At 42.8% G+C, this 21,706-nt stretch overlaps 1 protein-coding gene across 8 annotated transcripts in view; it reads right to left on the minus strand.

The window, feature by feature from the left end:
* PHACTR1 (phosphatase and actin regulator 1) overlaps positions 1-21,706 on the minus strand; it is a 521,513-nt gene that overhangs the window by 87,208 nt on the left and 412,599 nt on the right. For all 8 annotated transcript variants that reach the window (XM_024565400.3, XM_024565398.3, XM_045199434.2 and 5 more), the window contains one exon: positions 20,556-20,636. In XM_024565400.3, the coding sequence (XP_024421168.1) occupies positions 20,556-20,636 (81 nt within the window). The remainder of the gene's footprint in view (positions 1-20,555; positions 20,637-21,706) is intronic.

The following is a 21,706-nucleotide window of genomic DNA, read 5'->3' on the forward strand; positions in this document are numbered from 1 at the left end:
GTTTCAGTGCTATTGCCAAGGGCTTTGGGGCAAAGATGCAATGGAACGCTTGCTGTATACATTTCCACAGAAGCACCACAGAAGCAACACTGGGAAGAAAGATACAACCACAGTCAGATTACTTTCACCCTGTGAACCCTGGTTTCTCCAAGGCAGCAGGCTTAGTGCCAGAGGCTTTGCTAGTAACAGAGTAGCAATATTACTCATAATTCTTGGGACAGTTACCCCTCAAAAAATTTAGCTCCCTATGAATTAAAAGCATCTTTGCTAAGTTACAAGACCCAAACCACTTTGGGGAGGAAACAACCTTAGGAATTCCACTGTCATAATTTCTAAATATACATTTCCATTGAAAAAATAAAAACAGGAGAAAAAAGAAGACACCGATCATATCACTGCCCTAACACATACAGTTTCTTTTTCTGTACACATATTTCACAGTTGCATTCTTACTATGTATCACATTTTGTGTCTTTTTTTTACTATTATAGCATTTAATTTGTGAAATTATCATGTTAATGATTCTATTACTCACAGATGAATATACTGGTGTTTATCTAGTTATGTCCCTTGGTTGGTCACAAAGGAATTTCAAATGTTTTACGCTATTATGAAAAAAAAAGTTCTGCTGATCATCTTCTTGTCTAAAGTCTGCAGTTAGAATTCTCCCCCTTTAGAAGTGACTCCAATAAATGAAATATATGTGTGTTAATAATTTAATGTCTAGTGACACATACCTGGATTTTGTGAAATTGTCTTTCTATAAGTTTTTTTTTTCTATTTATACAGCAAGAATGTACAGATCATACTAATTTCTTAGCTTTTGGTCATTTCTTCAACACTAACATTGATTATCTCTATCTATCTACCTATATCCATACATAGTGCATGTATGTACATATCTAGTAGAAATAAAACAATTCGATAATACAAATTTTCATTATTAATATCATTTATGACCAAGATTGGTAGTGACAAAACTAAAAACATTTTATTTGGGTTCATGTAACACGGACATAGAATGATGCTGCCATTGTTAAGTAACTTATTAAAAAATTCTCTTGACATTTTTTAACATACACAAAAGTAGAAACATTAATGTCATGGACCTCATACACTCATCACCAAGCCAAGGAAGCAGCTGGGAATTCCTAGTGCTGGGAAATTCCAAGTTTGATGAACTTGAAGACTATTGAGGGTCTGCCCATCTTTTTACTATTTACCAGCATCGTGTATCAGCACTTTTGCCAGCACTATTTTAATAGCATTATTAGAAAAACATTTTTTCCAGGAAGATTTTAACTCTCTGGATGAGTCTTCTGGATTATTTGTACCTTCATCTATCTAGATCATCACCATCTCTTACACGGGATCTTCTAAAATTATCTGTAATGATGATTTTCAAAATGGCACACAATGACCTCCAACCATAAGTTGTGTCCTCCCAGAACTGGTGAAGTGTGAGCAGGAGGAAGGGAGAACACAGGGAAGAGAACAGATGGGTTGAGGCAGTGGTTCTCAAACTTCAGCGGCATCACAATCCCTGGGGACAGTGAAACCATGGGTTGCTGGGTCCAGAGTTTCTGACCCAGTAGGTTTGAGGTGGGACCAAGAGTGTGCATGTCTAACAAATTCTTGGGTGGTGCTAAAGCTGTTTTTGCTGGTTGGGACTCCACACTTTGAGAACCATTGGCTTGGCAAGGCAAGAGAACCTGGAATGCCTTTTCTTAATGAGGTTTAGAGCAGGAAATGCAGTTAATCTGGCTAACATGGAACGGAGATGGTTGGTTTAAACCTCCGAGAGGACAGGAAAGCAGGAGGTTGCATTGTCTAATGAGGGATCAGAATATGAACTTGTCACAAGGGATAAGCAGACTGGATAGTGCAGTAGGGTAGAGAGCAGAAGTAAGTGAGTCAGATGCAGACCTATCTAGTGAGGTAAAATCAGGTCACAGAAGTGGGAGAGAAGGCAATGCAGAAGTGGATCTAAGATAGAGAACTGGCCAAGGATGTTGTGCCAGCCTGATTCTCCTCTTCTTGTGTGGCATAACAAATGGAGACGCTGGTAGAGTCAAGTTATCACCAAATCAAGGAGAATGAAGGGACAAGTGGGAATGAATTAATTCCGGTTGAGAGCCGATAATTAACAACATGCACCGCACATCACAAATTGCCAACCCTCACAATGGCCGTCTGAGGTAGGAAGATGTTTTCTATTAGCTCCTTATGATACGTGTAGAAACTACTGACCGGTCCACTGCATCCAAAGCCCTGGAGCTGCACCACACCCTGCCCTGCCTCTCCTCCCGCAAGGTAGGCAGGCATTGTGACAAATGCTAAGGAGAAAACAGATATGCCTTGGGGAAGAGCGTGGGGCAAGATGTGGTAAGAAATGCAGAGAAGCGGACACAGAGAGGAATTAGTGTGAGCCAGCTGGGGCGGGCAGGGGAAAGGGACCCAGAGTGAGAACTTAAGCCCTGAGAAGTGGATGAAAAAAAAAAAAGGAGTGAAGGAAGATAGAAAGATATGTGTTCAAGAGTAGATGTAGACCACGTATTAGGGGAGGATCTTGTCTTAAGCTAAATATTTAAAATGTTCTCAAAGTATGACTTATGCAAAAGTTACATTCCAGAAGAATGGCCTAAAAGATTCATTTGATTTGGGGGGGAGGGGCGGGGTTTGCTTAAGAATTGCATCCATTTATAACTGGATGTCACCACGGTGACTAGATTCCAAGAGGATTTTTAAAACTATTGTCATTGTTGTTTATTTAGCTTTAAGAATACTCTAGTTTTAGGGTGACTGACATCAACTTCTGATCAATTAAATTTCTCAGAGCTTAAGGTAACTAAACTTTTTAAAATATGGATGAATGCCACCATGAAAAAATGGGCCACTAGAATTCTTTCAGGCTCTTCTGGACACCTAGGTAATAACAGTTTCTACTTTTTAAAAATTGTATAAAGATGGAGATTTTGTTCTGAGTGGGCTCAGGGTTCATGATACTTTGAAGGTTAAGATAAAAAGTATTAATTTTAAATTTAAAAACAAAAGCACTATACTATATATGTAAGCTCACCATTGAATCTGATTATCTGGGATATGCATTATGGTTTATATTCTTGAAAAAACCTATGTTTAAAAATGTAGTTGGACATGACCTTCTTACTTAATAAATAATGGTTGTTGTGAGTATAAAGAATTGCCTTATACTTACATATTGAACCATTACTGCAGTAATTTCTCAAAGATAACAAACTAAAACTTCAAAGCTAGAATAAACAGTGTAAATAAATGTAAGTAAATGTGTGTGTTTAGCGCACACACGTACACATACATATTTACTTTCCAGGTTGTGTAAGAGAAAAACAAGATGGATGGTTTTGACTTACTCATAAAAGTTGTTGATTTTTAACTTGCAAAATAAAATGCTATAAACCAAATAAAAGAGAACCCAGAATAATGGGGAAATAGGAGCTAAACATAGCTCATAAAAGAGTAATTATTCCAACTATGGAGAGTATTTGTACAAATAAATAAAAATCCAACCCCAGGTGGCACTTGTCAAGTGCGTGGCCTTGCTAGGAATGAAAGAAATGCAAATGAAGTGACCGTGTGGGTGATGCAGATACATAAAAATGTGCTGGAAATAATGTCAAGTACCAAGGCAGGAATGGAGAACAACGTGTACATGTGGACTATAAACACATCACAATGAAAGTACATATGCAGGCTGGCAAACTTCGGAAGTAAATATGGCAAGATTTAAGTTGGGTTTAATGATTATTAATTTTTTCTGTAAAAATGCTTGCGTTTATAAAAAATAAAACAAATTCTGCAGGCTGCTTTGTTAAATTAAATGAAAAAATCATCATTTTTCTTCGGGGAAACCTCACTCCTCTGGGCTCTGGAGGAGGCATTTCCATAAGCCTTCCTTATTTGTGCCTAGCTCCCTGCCCCTCCCCACAGTTACTGCACTGCTGGGTGCCACCACTGGTCCCTGCTCCTCCCCTGGGTGGAGAAAATCCAAACCGTAAGCACAGAGGGTGTACTCTGCATTCTCCCCTCACCACCTTGGACTAGTGTTGATTCTGGACTCACACTTTCCTTCTTGGTGGGCTGATTTTGAGAACTAGACTCGTGGGAGAGCACAAGCAGAGAACTATCAGGCTATCAATGACCTCTTCCAGGTTAGCCTTTATCAGTAATAAAAGCCACATCCTACACTTTAATCTCCCATTTGTCTTATCTCTAAAATGGTTCAGAAACTAATATTGGCCACTCAAATCCTTAACAGTCTGGGGACTCAAGGGAAGAGAATGCTTTTCCCTCTCAGGTAAAAAGAAATTGAAGGGGCGGCTGATGGGTAATAGAAAGGATGCTGTTATAAACCATGCTCTCCTGGGTGGCCTGCATCTCAGTAAACAGAGGTGTGCTGCCGAGCACCCCCAGCTCATTCTCAGGAGAGCCGGATGGGGAAGGAGAAGCAGCAGGTGCAGTGCACAAAACCACACCTTGAACATGGGAAGAGCTGTCTTCTTGCTTTGGTTGTCACTAGCTTGCAAGAAGTCACTTAACTCCTGGGACTTTGGTTTCTGTCCCTTGAAAACAAAAGGACTGTGTTAGATGAGGCCCAACTTCCATCCAGATCAAAGTATCATCTGTAGAACAGTTGGAAGAACTAAGAGTAAGCCCCTTTTACCCCAAAATTACTTGCAGCTAATCCTGAAATAACAGATAGGCCAAAACAGTAAGTCATTTTTCATTTAGGTTTTCTTTTTATTGTATGGCTTACTCTGTTTGGGCATCAAAAATTAGGAAGCACATTGGTGGATTTTAGGTTTATTGTTAGCTAAATAAAGTTTTATATTTTTATTAAAAAAACTGGTAAGTAAAATTTTAGTCTAGAGCTAGTGGCTTGTGCCCTGCATGAAAGGCCTCCATACACAGTAGAAAGGGAGGTAGAAAGATATAAGGGATGGTGAAAGAAATATTTTTTGAGAATTTAAAGCATCTTCAGTGTCAAGTACTATGCTGGACATTTTATATATAACAGTAATAATAGGAACACTTTAAACAATATTTGTGGAGTTTATTATGTGCCAGGCTTCTGCTCATTATATATATGTATTATACATAATATATACAGTATTATATATATATATGTTCATATATATTTACAACAATACAGTGAAGTTGGTACCCAAATTATCCTCACTGTACAAAGAAAACTGAACATGAGGTGGTTTAAGTGACATGTATAACATTATATAGGTAGTAGGTACTGAGCTATTATGTGGTAGTAGGAGTGTGTGTGAGCTTATTTAAAATGACACGTTGACCAATACAAAAGAACCTGTGTACCCCAATGTTCATAGCAGCACAATTTACAATAGCCAAGTGCTGGAAGCAACCTAAGTGCCTATCAGTAAATGAATGGATCAAAAAACTATGATACATTTACACAATGGAATTCTATGCAGCGGAAAGAAAGAAGGAGCTCCTACCCTTTGGGACAGCATGGATGGAACTGGAGAGCATTATGCTAAGTGAAATAAGCCAGGCAGTAAAAGACAAATACCATATGATCTCACCTTTAACAGGAACCTAATCAACAAAACAAATAAGCAAGCAAAATATAACCAGAGATATTGAAATTAAGAACAAACTGACAGTAACCAGAGGGGAGATGGGAGGGGATAATGGGTAGAATGGAGGAAGGGTTTTCAGGAACAACTATAAAGGACACATGGACAAAACCAAGGAGGGGTGGAAGCTGTGGAGGGGGGTGGGGATGGTTGGGGTAGGGGGGTGAGTGGTGGGAGGCAAATGCAAACAACTGTAATTGAACAACAATAAAATAATTAAAGTAAAATGACATTTTGAAATTTTAATAGGTTAAGGATGGTAAAAGAACCACATAGCAATTCTTTATAATTAAGACATAGTTTTCATAGTTAAAACTCAAATTCTGTTAGTGTTAGTTCTTGGACAGAAGAAGAATAAACTACATCACGAAGTTATGGCTACATTTATGCTTGTATTGTAAAGAAATCGTGTAACTGAAGTGTCAGGTGACAATTCGGGGCTGAAAACATTAGAAAGTGTTAGCTTAACTACTCCTTTGTGGTAATACAAATGTGTAGAATATCCACATGCACACTTGTGACATTTCAAACACATTTTAATTTACTGATGAGACCAGTGGCCATACAGTTGACCCTTGAACAATGTGGGGGTTAGGGGCGCCGACCCCTGTGCAGTTGAAAATCCATGTATAACTTTTGACTCCCCCAAAACCTATTAATAGTCTACTGTTGACCAGAAGCCTTACTGATATCAAAGCCAATTAACATATTTTTACTTAAAAAAATTATTTATTGATTCCAGAGACAGAGGGAAGGGAGGGAGGAAGTAAGTGAGAGAGAGACAGACAGACAGACAGACAGACAGACATCAGTGTGGGCAACATCTATCAGTTGCCTCCCTTATGCTCCTGGGCTAGGGACTGAACCCGCAACCTACTAACTTTTGGTTTATGGGGCAATGCTCCAACCAGCTGAGCCACACTAGCCAGGGCAACACATATTTTCTATGTTATATGTATTATATACTCTATTCTTACAATAAAGTAAGCTAGAGTAATGTTATTAAGAAAATCATAAGAGAAAATACATTTATAGTATTTTTAAAAAATCCACATATGAATGGACCCATGCAGTTCAAACCTGTGCTGTCCAAGGGTCAACTGTAATTAAAGTACAATAAAAAAGGGAAGCCACCTATGTTAAAGCAAGCAATTACCTTTGGGAAGACATGTATGAAGAGCCTAATGCAAGCATTTGCTAATTGCTTTTGGCCTTTGAGACAAGAATGTTGTTCAGCCTATTCCGTGTTTTCATCTTAGTTTCCCAGATATGCTCTTTAACCAATAAGCGCATTTTCATGTGTTACCCCAAAGAGCTGAGGGTATTTGTGGAAGATGTCACTCTGGTGGTGGTGCTCCTAATTTTAGTGAGCCATGAAAGAGAGACTTCATCCTTTTTTTTTTTTTTTTTTTGGCACTGATATATACTTTTTCCACCAGAGTAGGAAAAAACCCCACCCATTAAGGGGTATAGCCATCATTCTGTAACTCACAAAGGTGCCGTTTTAGCAACAATATACAGTCATTTACCACCTAACAATGGCAATATGTTCTGAGAAATGTGTTCTTGGGTGATTTCATCATTGTGCGAACATGATAAGAGTGTTCTTACACACTCCTAGATGGCACAGCCCACTCCACACCTAGGCTACGTGTACAGCCTATCGTTCCTAGGCTCCAAGCCTGTGCAGCACGTTACTGTACTGAACACTGCAGGCAAGTGTAACACAAGGTAAGTATTTGTGTACTTAAACACATCTGAACATAGAAAGGGTACGGGAAAATACATTATAAAAGATAGAAGTGGTAGACCCGTTCAGGGCATTTACCATGAACAGAGGTGTAGGACTGGAAGCTGCTCTGGGTGAGTCAGTGAGGGAGTGGTGAGTGAAAGCGAAGGCCTGGGACCTTACTGTCCATGACTGTAAACTTTATACACACTGTATGTTCAGGTCCCACTAAATTCATAAAACAACACAAGATTAACTCATGCCAACGCGAAAACGATGCCATCCAGAGCCCTGGCACTCATGAGCGCATGAAGGCGCTGCCGCCGTGCCCCGGCACTCTGCTTCACAGCCAACTTTCTTTCATAGGTAGAAAGAGCACATACTAAAATACCGATAGAAAACAGAGTTTAGTAAACACATAAGCCAGTAACATACTTGTTTATTATCACTGCCAAGTATGGACTGTACACAACTGTGTGCGCTCTACTTTTACAGGACTGGCGGCAGCAGGTCTGTTTGCTCCAGCGTCACCAGACACTCGAGTACTGTGTTGGGCTGTGATGTCACTAGGCAGTAGGAATTTTCCAGGTCCATTATAATCATATGAAACCACTGTTGCATGTGTGGTCCCTTGTTGACCGAATCATCAGTTATGCGACACATGGCTCTACCGAGACCAAAAGCAAAGTTGCGGTCAGGGTCTTGGGAATGGAGCGCTCAGTGCCCCCTAGGCCGCTGTGAGTGCAGCTTCCCAGACACCTTTCCCCTGGACTCCAGAGTCAGCAGAGGTCACTGGATTGGTTCTTCACTGCTCTGGAGAAGGCACAAGACGGACAGATAATATTGTGCAGCTTTACAGGAGAAGGAAAGGCAATGTGGAGAAACGCATCCAGGGTGGGCAACAGTAGGGTTACAGTCGTGAGTCTGTGAAGCAGAGTTTATTCTTATATTATGATTTTTGTATTAATTATTGTATTATTAACCTGTTTTACCCACCCCTCTATGTGGTCCATTTTGACCCAAACACTGTTATGTGGCACATGACTGGACAGAAGCTTTCTAAAAGGTTCTGTTAATCCCAGGAACATTAGGAATCTTTGCAGTTAAAGCTGCTAGCAGTTCTCATAGCCAGTAAAATGAGTGCCAAGCAACATTAGCTAAGGAATAATTTATTTAAAGATTTTATTAAAAGATTAAAGAGCCCTGACTGGTGTGGCTCAGTGGGTTGGGCATTACTACAAACCGAAAGGTTGCCGTTTCAATTCCTGGTCAGGACACATTCCTGGGTTGTGGGCCAGGTCCCCAGTTAGGGGCATATGAGAGGCAAACTATTGATGTTTCTCTTTCACATTGATGTTTTTTCCCCCTTTCTTTCCCTCCCTTCCCCTCTCTCTAAAAATAAATAAATCAAAAATATAATAAAAATGTTAAAGATCTTTCAATCTAGAAGTTGGAAATGGTTCCCTGGTATTTGTTGACTTTCATCAAAGATATTTTTCACCTGAGTTCAGGAAGTTGATGTAATTAGGCTAAACAATGCTACAGATATTATTTTGTAGGATTTTAAACATACATATACAGCAATACTTTCATATTAACTATTACTTATTTACTAATTAATGTATTTGACACTCCAGCATTAAAAAAAACTTGAATTTAAAGTGTTTTTTTTGCAAGAACAAATAAGACTTTTTCACTCTTCTGGTGCATTGTCGTCCCCAGTGAGGAAAAGTCGTTGTGTTTATGTGTGTGTCCATGTGCGTGAGAGGGACAGAGAGTGGGGGGTGGGGGGCAGAGAGAGAGAGAGAGAATGAGGTCTGTGCACCACCAGGATTTAAGGCAAACACAGCAGGATTCTGCAGGATCAGGGAACCTACATTTTCAGAATCTACAAGTTAGAGAATCTTCCAGTTTGTTTTTTATCAGGATTTGCGGCCAGAAGTCTTTGGATTATTCTGACCAGCTTAGACGCAGGAGTACTTTTACAAGAGCTATGAGGTTCCTCACTGTCTGATGTGGGCAACTTCATGACTCAGAGTCCTTCTGAACCTATCTTGAAAATTACATCTCAGAATTTAATTGATTCCATGATCCGGTGGATGATTTCATACATGCAATGGAATGGTACAGGTTTTTGTGCTTGGAGAATCACCTACTTTTTAAATTGTCACTATTGTGCTCGATTTAATATCCTACTTGGATATTAACAGTCTCCCCCCTCCTTCCTCCATTCAGACGATTTTTGCCTAAAACAGTAAACATGTGAGTTGCAATGATTTCCTACCACAAAAGTGGCCAAGACCAAGGTCAAACACATGCTTGTTCCAGTTGTACTTCCCAGTTGCTATTTCCAGCTGGACTCGTTAGCATTTGCTGCCTTCTACTGGACCTGATGGTCAACAAACCTGTGCTCACGTGGACTCTCCAGCCACAAACACCTCACCGTGCCAAACTGTGGCGTGTGTCTCCCAAAAGTGTTTCTTCCATCTGTCCTGGGTGCAGTCAAGCCTCCTCACAAAGTTCACACCAAGCTCATCTATGATGGAAGTTGGATGGTTATGACCACTATTTCCAAACAATGACTCTGGAACTGAAGCTTGCAGCTGAAAGAGGATTTGCCCTCTTGCGATTTCTGGACATTTTCTTATAAAAAACACAACTGGGACAGGGACTGAATATAGCATGAACAAAATGCCACAGTTGCTGCCCTGTGCTATTGTATGATAATGGGACTCTCACAGAATCACACGCTGTCATGCAAGGGGCCTCCCAGGGTTGGTAGGGCAGCCCAGCCAAGACTGCAGTCGGAGGTTATGACAATCCTTAACGGCCAGAGTTGGGGAGAGGGGTGATAGGCGCTGGCCATTTCACAATGTGAGCAGCTCTGTTTCTCCAGCTGGGCTCTCCAATGGGGACCCACTGGACACATGTGGCTGTCATTTAAGTTAGTTAAAATTGAATAAAATTTAAAATGCAGCTCCTCAATCAGATTGGCCATGGTTGAAATGCTCAAAAACCACATGTGGCGGGTGGCTGCTGTGCTGGCCAGCACGGGCGACTCAGCGTTTCCATGGCTGCTGGAGATGCTACTGCACAGCAGCGCTCCAGGCAGATGGGGAAATCACAGTAAGGGGCTAATGTCTATGCAAAGGTGGACCCATTTCTGGAACTGAGAGGTTAAAACAATGTTGTTAAACGGGCCCATAACACTGTGAGTGGCCAGTGTGGTGAATATTTCCTTTAGGAAAACTGCAGTGCTAGGAAGCGAGGACGGTGGGGATGGGAGACGTGCTACAGGGCACACGTGGGTGGCAGCAGCCCTGAGAGCCTCAACACGGGGCTACACAGGTGGACATGGCCTTCAGAGAAGCCCAGAAGCCTCATAACAGAATCTCGGCTGGAGGAAGAAGGGAGCATCTGAGTTCAGGTGAAGGGGAATCGGGCCGAGGGAAGGCAGGGATGGAAGAAGAGCAGAAGAGCAGTACAGGCCAGAGGTCTGGCAGAGACCACCGCTAACATTTACTGAGCACTATGCTGGGCTGCAGCCCAAAAGCCCAGATGGGAATGTGTCCTTTGATCCTCCAACAACCCAATGAGAGAACAAGCAGGGGTGCAATGGAGTTAAAGGGCCCGCCATTCCACGGGTACATCCAGAGACACTATGAGGACCACCTGGTTGGTGACAGAGGCATCCAATCAGCACACTGGGTGCTGGGAGGATGAAAGAGGATTAAAGGAAAGCACGGCCTTGCTTGCTGGAGCAGTCTAGGATCCAGCAGTTAGAGTCAAAGAGAAAGCAGGCCCAGAAAGAGAAAAAGCTGCTTTGGACCTTGTGCAGATAAAAAAGGAGAAAGCCGGGACCAGAGTCCTAGGGTTGGGGCTCCTAGGAAAGTGCCATCATCTTACAGATATTTATGCGGGGTAAGGTCCCTCTGAATTGTCTGACTTACACAAATCCTAGGCGAAAGTATGAAGTCAGGAAAGTTTTTCTAAGCCTGACCAGCCTTCCTCTTGTTAGCTGCTACCCTTCCAAAGTTTGGCTTGCTTTCTCACCACCAACGTCAGTACAGGCCAGTGGCTGTGGAGTGATGAAGCCTCAGAAGGCTGGGGGCAGCTGTGATGCCCACCTGCCCAAGGTCCCCTGCCCTGCCTTGGCTGCACAGGTGGGGTGCAGGATAGCAGTTAGAAAGGGTGGCATTGGGGTGGATCTTCCAAGTCATAGTAGCTCCCAAGAGTTGACTATACCTGTAACACTTAGGTTTATGGAAGCAATGGCCAAAATAGAATAAAAAATATCCAGTGGTTATCTCCAAAAATTCTAGTCAACGAGAAATGAGAGTAATTCTGCAGAGGCTTTGGGCAAGATTTTCTTGTTCTTAGAAAGAAATACCAAGAGCCTCTGGATATTATGGCTCATGTAATGCTGGTGTGAGTGCAGCCATGTTGTTACCATGAGGGGTTGCAGCCCGAAGATGGTATTCCTTCACCATGGTTATCAGTGAACCAACCCTGGAGCTGTCCTATCACTGGACTTTATTACGTGAGATTCACTCACTGACTCATTCACCCACCCACCCATTCATGCACTAAATATTAAATAAGTAGTGACAAATGCCAAGCATCGCTCAAAGCATTTTGAATGCTTTAGAGGACAAAACACACAAAGATCATTAGTCTAAATTTGCATATTGCTTCAGCTTCCTTGAACTAGGTTTCTTACCTTAAAACAGAAGCATCTTACATTACGTGCTGCTGACTGCATATTGGCCTCACAGGTAACTAACGAGGCTATAATTAAGCAGCATGAAAATAATCAAAAGGTCACTTCTCAGTCCTTATTTGACACATCTGCATTTGACACTTTGGGCCATCCCCCCACCCCCACCACTGAACCACAGTCCCTTGTCTTGGCTTCCATAATGCTACACATTTCTGGTTTGCATCCTATTTTCTAGCCACGTTTCAGTCTTTGAGGGCTCTTCTTACTCCCAGACCATTTTAAAAAAATTCCCAGATTATTCAGTGCTGGGGTTTCATGCGGTTTTCTTATTTTCTCATTCTACATCTTCAAGAAATGTCATTCATTTATATGACTTCATGATCCCTTACGCACTGACAATTCCAAACCTGTTTCTCCAACCCAGGGCTCTCGCTTGAGCTCCAAATATGTGTATTTATGTTCTACTTAGACACTTGGATATCTCAAACTCCATGTGGCCAAACCATTGTGATATTTTGTGACCTAAGCTCACTTCTCTTGGGCTCCAGCTCAGCGAATGTCCCCTGTCCGCCCAAGCCAGATTCCTGAGTACCAGCATGCCTGAACCCTCTCGTCACTCCCCGTCTAAGCAGTCATGGGGCCCTTTTGACTCCCTCTTCCATGACTCTACAGCGTGCCTTCCCCCACCCCCACATCCCTACTGCCCTCCTTCCTGCTACCTACCATCATGTCGTCTGAATCCCAGAAACAGTGTGCTAACTCATCCCCCTGACTCATGTCTTGGCCTCTCTCCAAAACCTCCCATATGCAGAGTGATGAGGCTGCAGATCTGATCCTGTAGAAACCCTTCTGAAGCTCCTCACTGCTCTAAGGATAAAGAATAAATGACTAATAGAGTTTTATTAGGTGACTGCCTGCACCATCTACCCTGACTCCCACTCACCTTCCGGACATGCTGGACACTCCCCGTCTCCCCCTTTCTCCCTTATCCTTGACCTGGTGCTGCCACCTGTGTTAATTCTTCCACATGTAACACTCCCTCTACCTGTCCCATCTTCTGTATGATAATCCTTTTATTTCAGGACTCCTCTAAGACATCACTCCTTCCAGGGTACCTTCCCTACATCTCCGGGCATGGGTGGGTGATGTCTCCATGTGCCCCTGAACATCCTGTACCTTCCCTAGCATAACTGCTGAGTGCCCAAACCAGTCCTCAGGACTGACGTTCTGTTAGCCAGGGCAGCCTGCTTGTGCCTTCTGGTATTCCTGGTGACTGGAATGGTGCCTTCAAGACAACAGCTGTTCAACAAATAGGCAGGAGGTGAATCCACTTACTGGGAAATGCTTGCTCATTGCTGTAATAATTTCATTACTTTTTCTGGCTTGGGATAGTGATTTTCTGAAAGAACAGTATTGCTTACGAGAATTTGGATCACAATTTCTCTTTATTCTCTTTATTGTTTAAACCACTTTGTAGCTGCCCTACCAGGGACAGCTTGCTGTATCAGGTGCCGAGGCGCCACACAAATGATCCCGGGTCACTGATGCTGGGAGTAACACTCTTTTCACTTCACACCATTACCAAAATCACAGCTTTTAGAAGATGCTGTTGCTAGGTGAGACATCAGAAACAGCGAACAATGTGACAAAGCAACTGCCCAGTGCAGGTGGTGAAAAGCATTTCCCGTACACTTCTAGGACTTTTAGAAGTTGGCACACCTAGGATACCAGGTAAATGGGGTTTCACGAGGCTTGAGCCTACTCTGTTGTCTCTTCTGATACAGAGTATTTGTAATATTTAAAAAATGATGACCTTTTAATTTAAATACCAGGCTCTTTTCTCTTGAATCCTGAGGGGAAAATGCAGCCTCTGCATAAAAGAGCTGTCTGTTTCAGGGAGCTTCTGTTTGTGTCTATAACTAAAAAATAGCACTTTCTAAAATGTTGCCCTAACTCGCTTAAGGGGAAAAAGCACACCTGATTGCATTTCACTAGTCGCTGGGAAATGTTATCTCTGATTCCAGGCACACAGTGCAAAGTGAAGCTGCTCACTGGCTCATAGTCAGCTCTGTCCCTCCATGCGGCTGACTGACGTGCTTCCCTCCTGCGGGATTATCTCTTCCCCCAGGTCTGGCTGCAGGGCAGTTGAAAGGACCAGGTGAATGGCAGCAGCCTCACCGACATCACTGTGGCAGCCGCACCTCCCGGCCTCAAGCTCCGGTAGAAGGTGTGGACATGTGTACCTTGCATGGTCATATCATCTCAGTCCATGACAGAGAGAGGTTCCCTTCCCCTTCCTCTCCCCTCCTGATAAGTGCCACATATGTTCATGTGCATTAAACATACCCACCCTATATGAAGCAACTGGCATGATGGAATTGAGGTTTCATAGGAAAACCCAGTGGTGAAAATACAGTACAATCACCTTTGTTATCCCTAATATCCTTTAAGTGCACCATGATGTTTATTTGTAGAGATGATTTGCGATAACCACTAACAGCAATGTCTATTAAGACCCTCCGACTACCAATAGGCAGCATGTTACCAAGTTTTTCTGGGTTCCTATGAATTGCATAGGAGGACATGTGGTCTCAGCAGGGGCTCCGGAGTCCACACTCACTGCTCTGTACTCTCAGGCAAGTCAACAGCCTCGCTGGGCTGCAGCTGCTTCATGTCTGCGCTGGAAAAATCACAGTAGGAGGCCACACAACCCCTTGAGACCCTTGCTAAGTCCAAGAAATATCACCACATTGACTAATGGCCAAACAGTTCACTGTTTTCAGTATATTTTTCTCCACATCACTGTAAAGCCACTGTTTGAAAGTATTTAGAATCCATATGCATAAATAAATATATAACATAAGACTGTCTACTTAAATAACTGGTAACAAAGTTTCATAAACCATAAAACTGTGTAAATAAGGGGGTTCAGAGTTCCTAGTGTCCCCGGCTTCGCCGGCAGAGGCGAAGAAACTAAGCCCTGCGCGCATGCAGAGAGAGCCTCAGGCTTGCGTCTGCTGTTCTTTCAACAGACGTGCCCCGAGCACCGTGCCCCGGGCCTTGGCGTAGGCAACTGAACTACCTCAGTGAACAAACCGGCCGAAGACCCTGCACTGCCTGCTGGAACTTACATTTCAGTAAGGAGACACAGATGAGAAAAAGACGATCGCAGTGAATAATTTAATAGAGCATGTTTGGAGGTGATAAGAGATAGAAAAAAAAGAAAACAATAGAACAGAGACACAAGACTAAGAATTCGGGGAAACGGGTGGCAATTTAAAATCTAGTGTCCCACGGTAAGCTTCACTGAGAAGGTGACATCTGGGCAAAGACTTGAAAAAGAAGTGAACCATGTGGATGGAGATCTGGGGGGGATGGGATTCTGGGAGGAGGGAGTGGCCAATGCCAACCTCAAGAGCTGGGAAGCAGGGCCAGAGAGGTGCTGCAGAGAGGAATTTACCAGCAGGTACCGCCAGGCAGTTGAAGCAACTTAGGGGTGGCTCCAGGACCAATGGTGGAGGGTTTCACAGGATGTCAGGGGAACTTGGAATTTCTCTGAAATGTGGAGCCGCTGCAGGCTCTGAGCAGGGGTGACGTGCTCTGATTTACGAGAATGTAGAGAGAGGCAAATGCTATACAGAGGTTTTAATTTAAAAAAAGACACTGAGTCCATTTAAAGAACTTAAGAGCTCACGAATTAGGTTACCATTTGTTCTGAAGTAGTAGTGGGACCAATGCACCTCTTTCAGCTACTGAGCCTTCATTTAGGTCTCGGTCCAAATATCAACTCCTCCAGAGGTTCTCCAGGGTTGCGTTTATCTAAAACCATCTCTCCCCCTGAGTCTGCAGCCTGCTGCTTTGTTTTCCTACATGGCGTTCACCGCTCCCTGACACTATGTCATATGTTAGTGTAATCAGTCCCCGCAGTAGCATGTAACTGAACTCTGAAAGGTGAGGATTTTGTTCTTTTGGTTACCGCTGTTGCTCAACACCCAGAAGACCACCTGTCAGAGAGTGGGAACTCAGTACCAATCTGCTGAGTGAATGAATACCCCAGAGGTCAAGGAGAACCCTTCAGTTTTAGTTAACGAACAAATAGGCTATGAGATTGGGGGATAAATAGTTAAAAATAAACTGTGCATTAAATTATAGGTATGTTCCACCATTAGTTGGTTTAACATTTTTATATTTAGAGTGACTGTGGTTCATCTTAATGTTTACACCGTGTTCTTCATCACACTGCTGTATCCAGAGTGTGGAAAATTCAGAGAATGGGAGAAAAAGATTTTACAACTTTATGTTCTTATGCACATCATGACTAACATAATTTAAACATTTTTTCTTCTGTAGTTTTTTTTTTAATTGTTATTCAATTACAGTTGTATGCCTTTTCTCCCCATCCCTCCACCCCACCCCAGGTGAACCTACCTCCCTTCCCCCCACTCCATCTTCTGTAGTTTTTAAAGTTTCCTGCATTCATACATGGCCTCAGTACAGCCAAAGATAAAATAATTTTCTCTGATTTTTAAACTTTAATCTAAAGCTCCTTTGGACTCTAAATTTATGTGATTTTATGTACAAGCCACTAAAAAACCCAAGCCATTGAGCAGCTTATGCTCTTCACCTCTAACATACTGTATTGAGTGGGGGATCCCCGTGTTACTCCTGCAGAGACTAGGCCTTCAGGGTGACACTCCCTCTTCACCAAGCTCTCATCTTGCCTGCTTTGAGTTTACTGCCCTGTTTAGGACTTTAACCTGCTAAGAAAAATATCAAGAATTTTGAGGAGCTTTAGCAGAATAATTAAACCTTATTACTTCTGAGTTCACCCTCCTGCCCCAAAAGGTACAAATTTCAAATCACTACAGCTTATTTTCATACTTTCTTATGAATGAATGCGGTGTAATTAAGCAAAATCAATAACGTAAAGAAGTTGGAAGAGAAGAGCTTACTACCAAAGATAAACTGCTCACCATGTGGAAATATGCACAAAACCCTGTGGCTGCAGCAGAAACGGGCCGGCCCTTGCAGGCTGCACTCAGCGGATGGGCCGGCGCAGGAACCACAAGTCGGTGGGCAGCTAGCTGTCAGGGGCCATACTTCTCTGGTGGACACTGTGTTGCTGTCAGGTGACGTTTGCTAACACAGGAAGTGGTGCAGAGTGAGGAATTAAAAGCGAGGCAATATGGAATCACTGCTCCAAATCTATGAAATTTATCTTTGAAGTGAACAATGGAAAAAATGGTCAGTCTCTTGGCCACTTGCTGTTCACTAGGGTTATGGCAGTAGTTTATTTGTTATTCCCACCAGAATCCCAGATAGAGCGAGGAGAGTGATGTCACAGAAAGGGAAGAAAGAATGACAGGGCAACAACCCATTTGGAGACTGAGGGGAGGCAGCGGGGAGGCATATAAGGAAATTAGATCAGGCCTCAGCGGGCTGGGTTCTCCTTGGCCACCAACATTGGTGAGACCATTTGAGGGGCTTATTGGTCTTTGCACCTCAGATAAAAGGGGACAATGATGTTCCCTCCTAACTCCTGGGCCAACTGACCTAGATTAAGGCATGCAAAGCGTTTTAAAAATGTAAATGATGATGATGATGATGATGATGATGATGATGATGAGACTACTACTGATAACTGTGAGTTAAGAATTTCTTGAGAATTTATGGAATGACAGCTACCATTCTAACTTTACATGTTGTTATAGACTGAATTGTCACACCCCACCCAGAAACTACATTTGAAACCCAGACCCCTAAGGTGACTGTAAGTGGAGAAAGGGCCTTTTAAGGTTAAATGAAGTCATAAGCATGGACCCAAATCCAACAGGACTCATGCTCCTATAAGAAGAGAAAGAGAAATCAGGAGTGTGTGTGCACAGAGAAAAGGCCAGGTAAGGACACAGTGAGAAGGTGACCATCTATAAGCCAAGGGGAGGGGCCTCCCTGGAAACCAATCTTGCTGGCACTTTGGTCTTGGACTTCCACCCTCTAGAACTGTGAGGAAATAGATTTCTGATGTTTAAGCCATCCAGTGGCTTTTGTTATGGTAGCCCTAGCACACTAACACACATGCGTTATCTCATGCAATCCTCATTTCAAAAGATATCCATCCACACTTTCGCATAAAGAAATAGAAGCACAGAGAAGTTCAGCAACTTGGCTAAAGTCACACAGTTAGTCAATGGTAAAAGTGGAATTGAATCTAAGCAATCTGATTCCAGAGCCCATGTTCCTACCTGCTGATATAATGTAACATAAAATACCATGATTAATACCCACAGTGATACAAAACAGATGCTCTTATCAGAAAACCTACAGCAAATAGTGAAAACCTATAGCAACAAACTTCTACATGTAGTATGGGCAATGGACTCCTAATTTTATTCCCTTTCTTCTTCTCTTCTTCCCTTCACCCAAACAATACATACTGTATCTAGCTCAAGCATTATTTGAGGCTTGGGGATCTGGCAGTAAGCCTATGAGGTCCATGTTCTACTGGAGTTTGCATGTGAGTGAGGAAAGGCAGCCAACAACCAGACAGAAAGAGCAGTGATGAGTGCAAAGACAGAAATGAAACAGGAAGTGTAGTGCCAGGTGGCGGCTAGCGTGGCCCTTTCGTCCACCACCAGTTCTTGCATGGACACCATGAAACAACTGTGGATGGGACACAGCTCCCACACAGTACCTAGGCCTCCTGCTTCTTTTTCCACAAAATGAGGCTTTTGTTCCAACAGCCTCTGACTTCTCTGATTAAGTCAAGATGTTACGTAGGCAATGTTCACCTGAGCCCAAGCATTATATATAATGAAGCAATAAACGCTATACAGAAATGTATTCTCTCCTTGAGAATAGCCCTGAAGTTTTACAGTGAGAAATACAAAGGTTGCAGGGGAAAACAAAGAGGGGAAGGGATCACTTAACTGGATGTGAACAGGCTTTAGCTGTGACAGTATTATTTACCCACGTGGATGCTTGGTATATAATGTTATACCTGCATACCGGTTATATAATATTTACCTGGGGGTGAATATGAAGGAAGGAGTTCAAATGAAGCATGAAGATTTAAGGTCGATATAAGGAAAGGTTTGGGAGGTTACACAGAAAGCCAGACATTGGAGAAGATTGATGAAATTATGAATTCTTTTTCCCCTGGAAAGCTTAATCAATCAGAGAACTTGTTCTTTGGTGTGGCCTTGCTCGAAAGTAGAATAAACTGGCTCGCTATAGGGATTCCTTGGCCCCAGGAGGCTCTGATAATTACAGAAGGTAGTTTGACATAGTACAACTTCACATCCTACCCCAGGTCCCCTGCCACTATGGCAAGGCAGAGTGGCGCCTCTTCCTACTTGTTGCATTTTAGGGCAGCAGTTAGTGCTAAGAGAAAATACTTGAACAGTGCCTCCCGGGATCCCCATGCGGGAGTGGATGAGTGAATTGTGTACCACAGGACTAAGCACTGACTCACTTACAGGAGGTGGAGTCAGAGAGAAGCCTGCAGGCAGAAACGCAGCCTGCCTTTGTGCGTTAGGACCCCCGTGGGGTGTGTGGAAGACCTACAGAAACACGGGGAACTGACTGCGTCAGAATTACAGGATCACTTCGTTATCAGGATGGACCTTTAAAGAAGAATATGTGGCTCACAGAATAACCTGGCTCACTAAATAAAACCAGCCCCAAACAAGTATATGTGAAACAGACAATTGCAAGAATTGGAATCAACAGCCTGTCATTTCACTTAGAGCTTTAACTGAAGTGTTGGCCCTGGGAGAGGGGACCGAGTGCAATTCAAAATAGCAAAGCTCTTAGAAAAAAGGAGTAAAGAATACTTATTACACAGTAGAAACCACTCCACACATTTGATTTAAAGGCAGTAATTCAATAAGCCAAAGATACACAATATTCATTAGCAAACACTTGTGGACACATTCACAGAACATTTGAATCACTATAACTATTAGCATTTGAAATAGCATGTATGTATAGTTATATTTTATAATTTTATCCACTTTGATTTCTCCTATTGTGGGGAAATGAATGGCCAAAAAAGAAATCTGTTGGGGAAATTCTAGATGCTTGTGGAGCTTTGACACTTGTCTTGGGAACCCCGGTGTCTGAAAGAGCCTAAGCGACTACAGTCACCCAGTCGTGTGCATTCACAGAGCAGCAGGCTCACACCAGCACCTGCGTCACTGTGGGAGCCATGTCATTTCTCTTCGCGTCCTGTGGTTTGATTCCAACGTTGGGGACAACAGGCTTCGTGCACTCCCCTCACATAACACTGATAGCTTTATCGCTGCCTGCTACATTCTCTTTTCTTTTCAAAATTGTCTGGACTTTTAAAGCTTCAAACCCTGATAAAGTGATGCAGAAAACTGTACCCAGCTCTGAGAAATAGGCACCCAGACTCCATGCACAGCCTTCTGGCCCACAAAGGGAAGACCGGCCCCCTTACCTTTGTCATAAATTTCCTTCAAGACTCCTCGTTTTATCAGCTCCTCTCTGCTTTGCCTCATTGATATTTTCCGCTCCAGGGCTACAAGCAAAACAAACAGAGAAGCAGTTGTGAAAAGGTAACAAAATTTTTTTAAAGGAATCATATTTCAATACATCGAAATGTAATGTATGGGAAAGTTTCTATAAATTCTACTTTATTGATATAAGTTAATGACATCAGCTAACATTTTTATGATATTATGATAAGCATTTTAATCAGATATTTCATTTAATCTTCAAAACAATCTTCAAATTACCTATGGGGTAGGCATTAGTACGTCCATTTTTTGTCACCCCAATTTACAGGTGAGGAGACTAGCAGAGAGAAGCTCAGCAGCCTGCCTGTCACAAGTTCATTGAGCAGAGGACCCAGGATTCAAACCAGAAACACGACCTCTGCTCTCGGTTTGACCTCTGCATCAAAGCGTGTTTTCCTGAGAGTGGTGTTTGTTCATAGATGGGATTCCTTTCTTAAAAATCTAGTTAATGTAGCTCACGTCTTGCTCAGGATTATTTTGCTTCCCAGATACTACAAAAATGGTGTGCAGATATCTGCTAAAGAGCTCTCTGGATGCAGAGACCGAGGGGCGGTGGAGGACCTCCAGGGGACAGCCCACCACTGCTGTCCTCTATTTGCTCCAAGCTGGAGCAGCGGAGCGAGGAATGGACTGTTCCATTACCAAATGTGCCTCCACCAGGACCCACCACTCACCTGAGCCAAAAGCCCTGGCAGGTGGGAGCTGGAGGAGGGAAAAGGGAATGTTTTGTTTCGAATCAGTGGGCATGATGGAGGGCAGTCCAAGTGGAAATAGAGCGCAGGAGTGGGGCAGCAAGGGGCAGCACCAAAGAGCAGCCTGTGGCTCAAGGTAGGGTGGGGAGATGAGCAGCACCCCTGCAAGAAAGCAAGCTGTTCCAGCAGCTGACACTGCGCCTTCTGGGTGAATACTGAGTGCAGGAGGACAGAGGTTATTTTGGTGGCTGTTGTCAGTTTGAAAGTCTCCATATCCTTCTGACACACAGTTATTCAGGGGAAAAAGCCAGTTATAAAATAAGGAAATTATTTTATGCAGACAAATGTAGATACAGATCTCTCTCTCCCTCTCTCTCATA

The sequence above is a fragment of the Desmodus rotundus genome, chromosome 3 (assembly GCF_022682495.2).
Source record: "Desmodus rotundus isolate HL8 chromosome 3, HLdesRot8A.1, whole genome shotgun sequence".
NCBI classification, from domain to species: domain Eukaryota; kingdom Metazoa; phylum Chordata; class Mammalia; order Chiroptera; family Phyllostomidae; genus Desmodus; species Desmodus rotundus.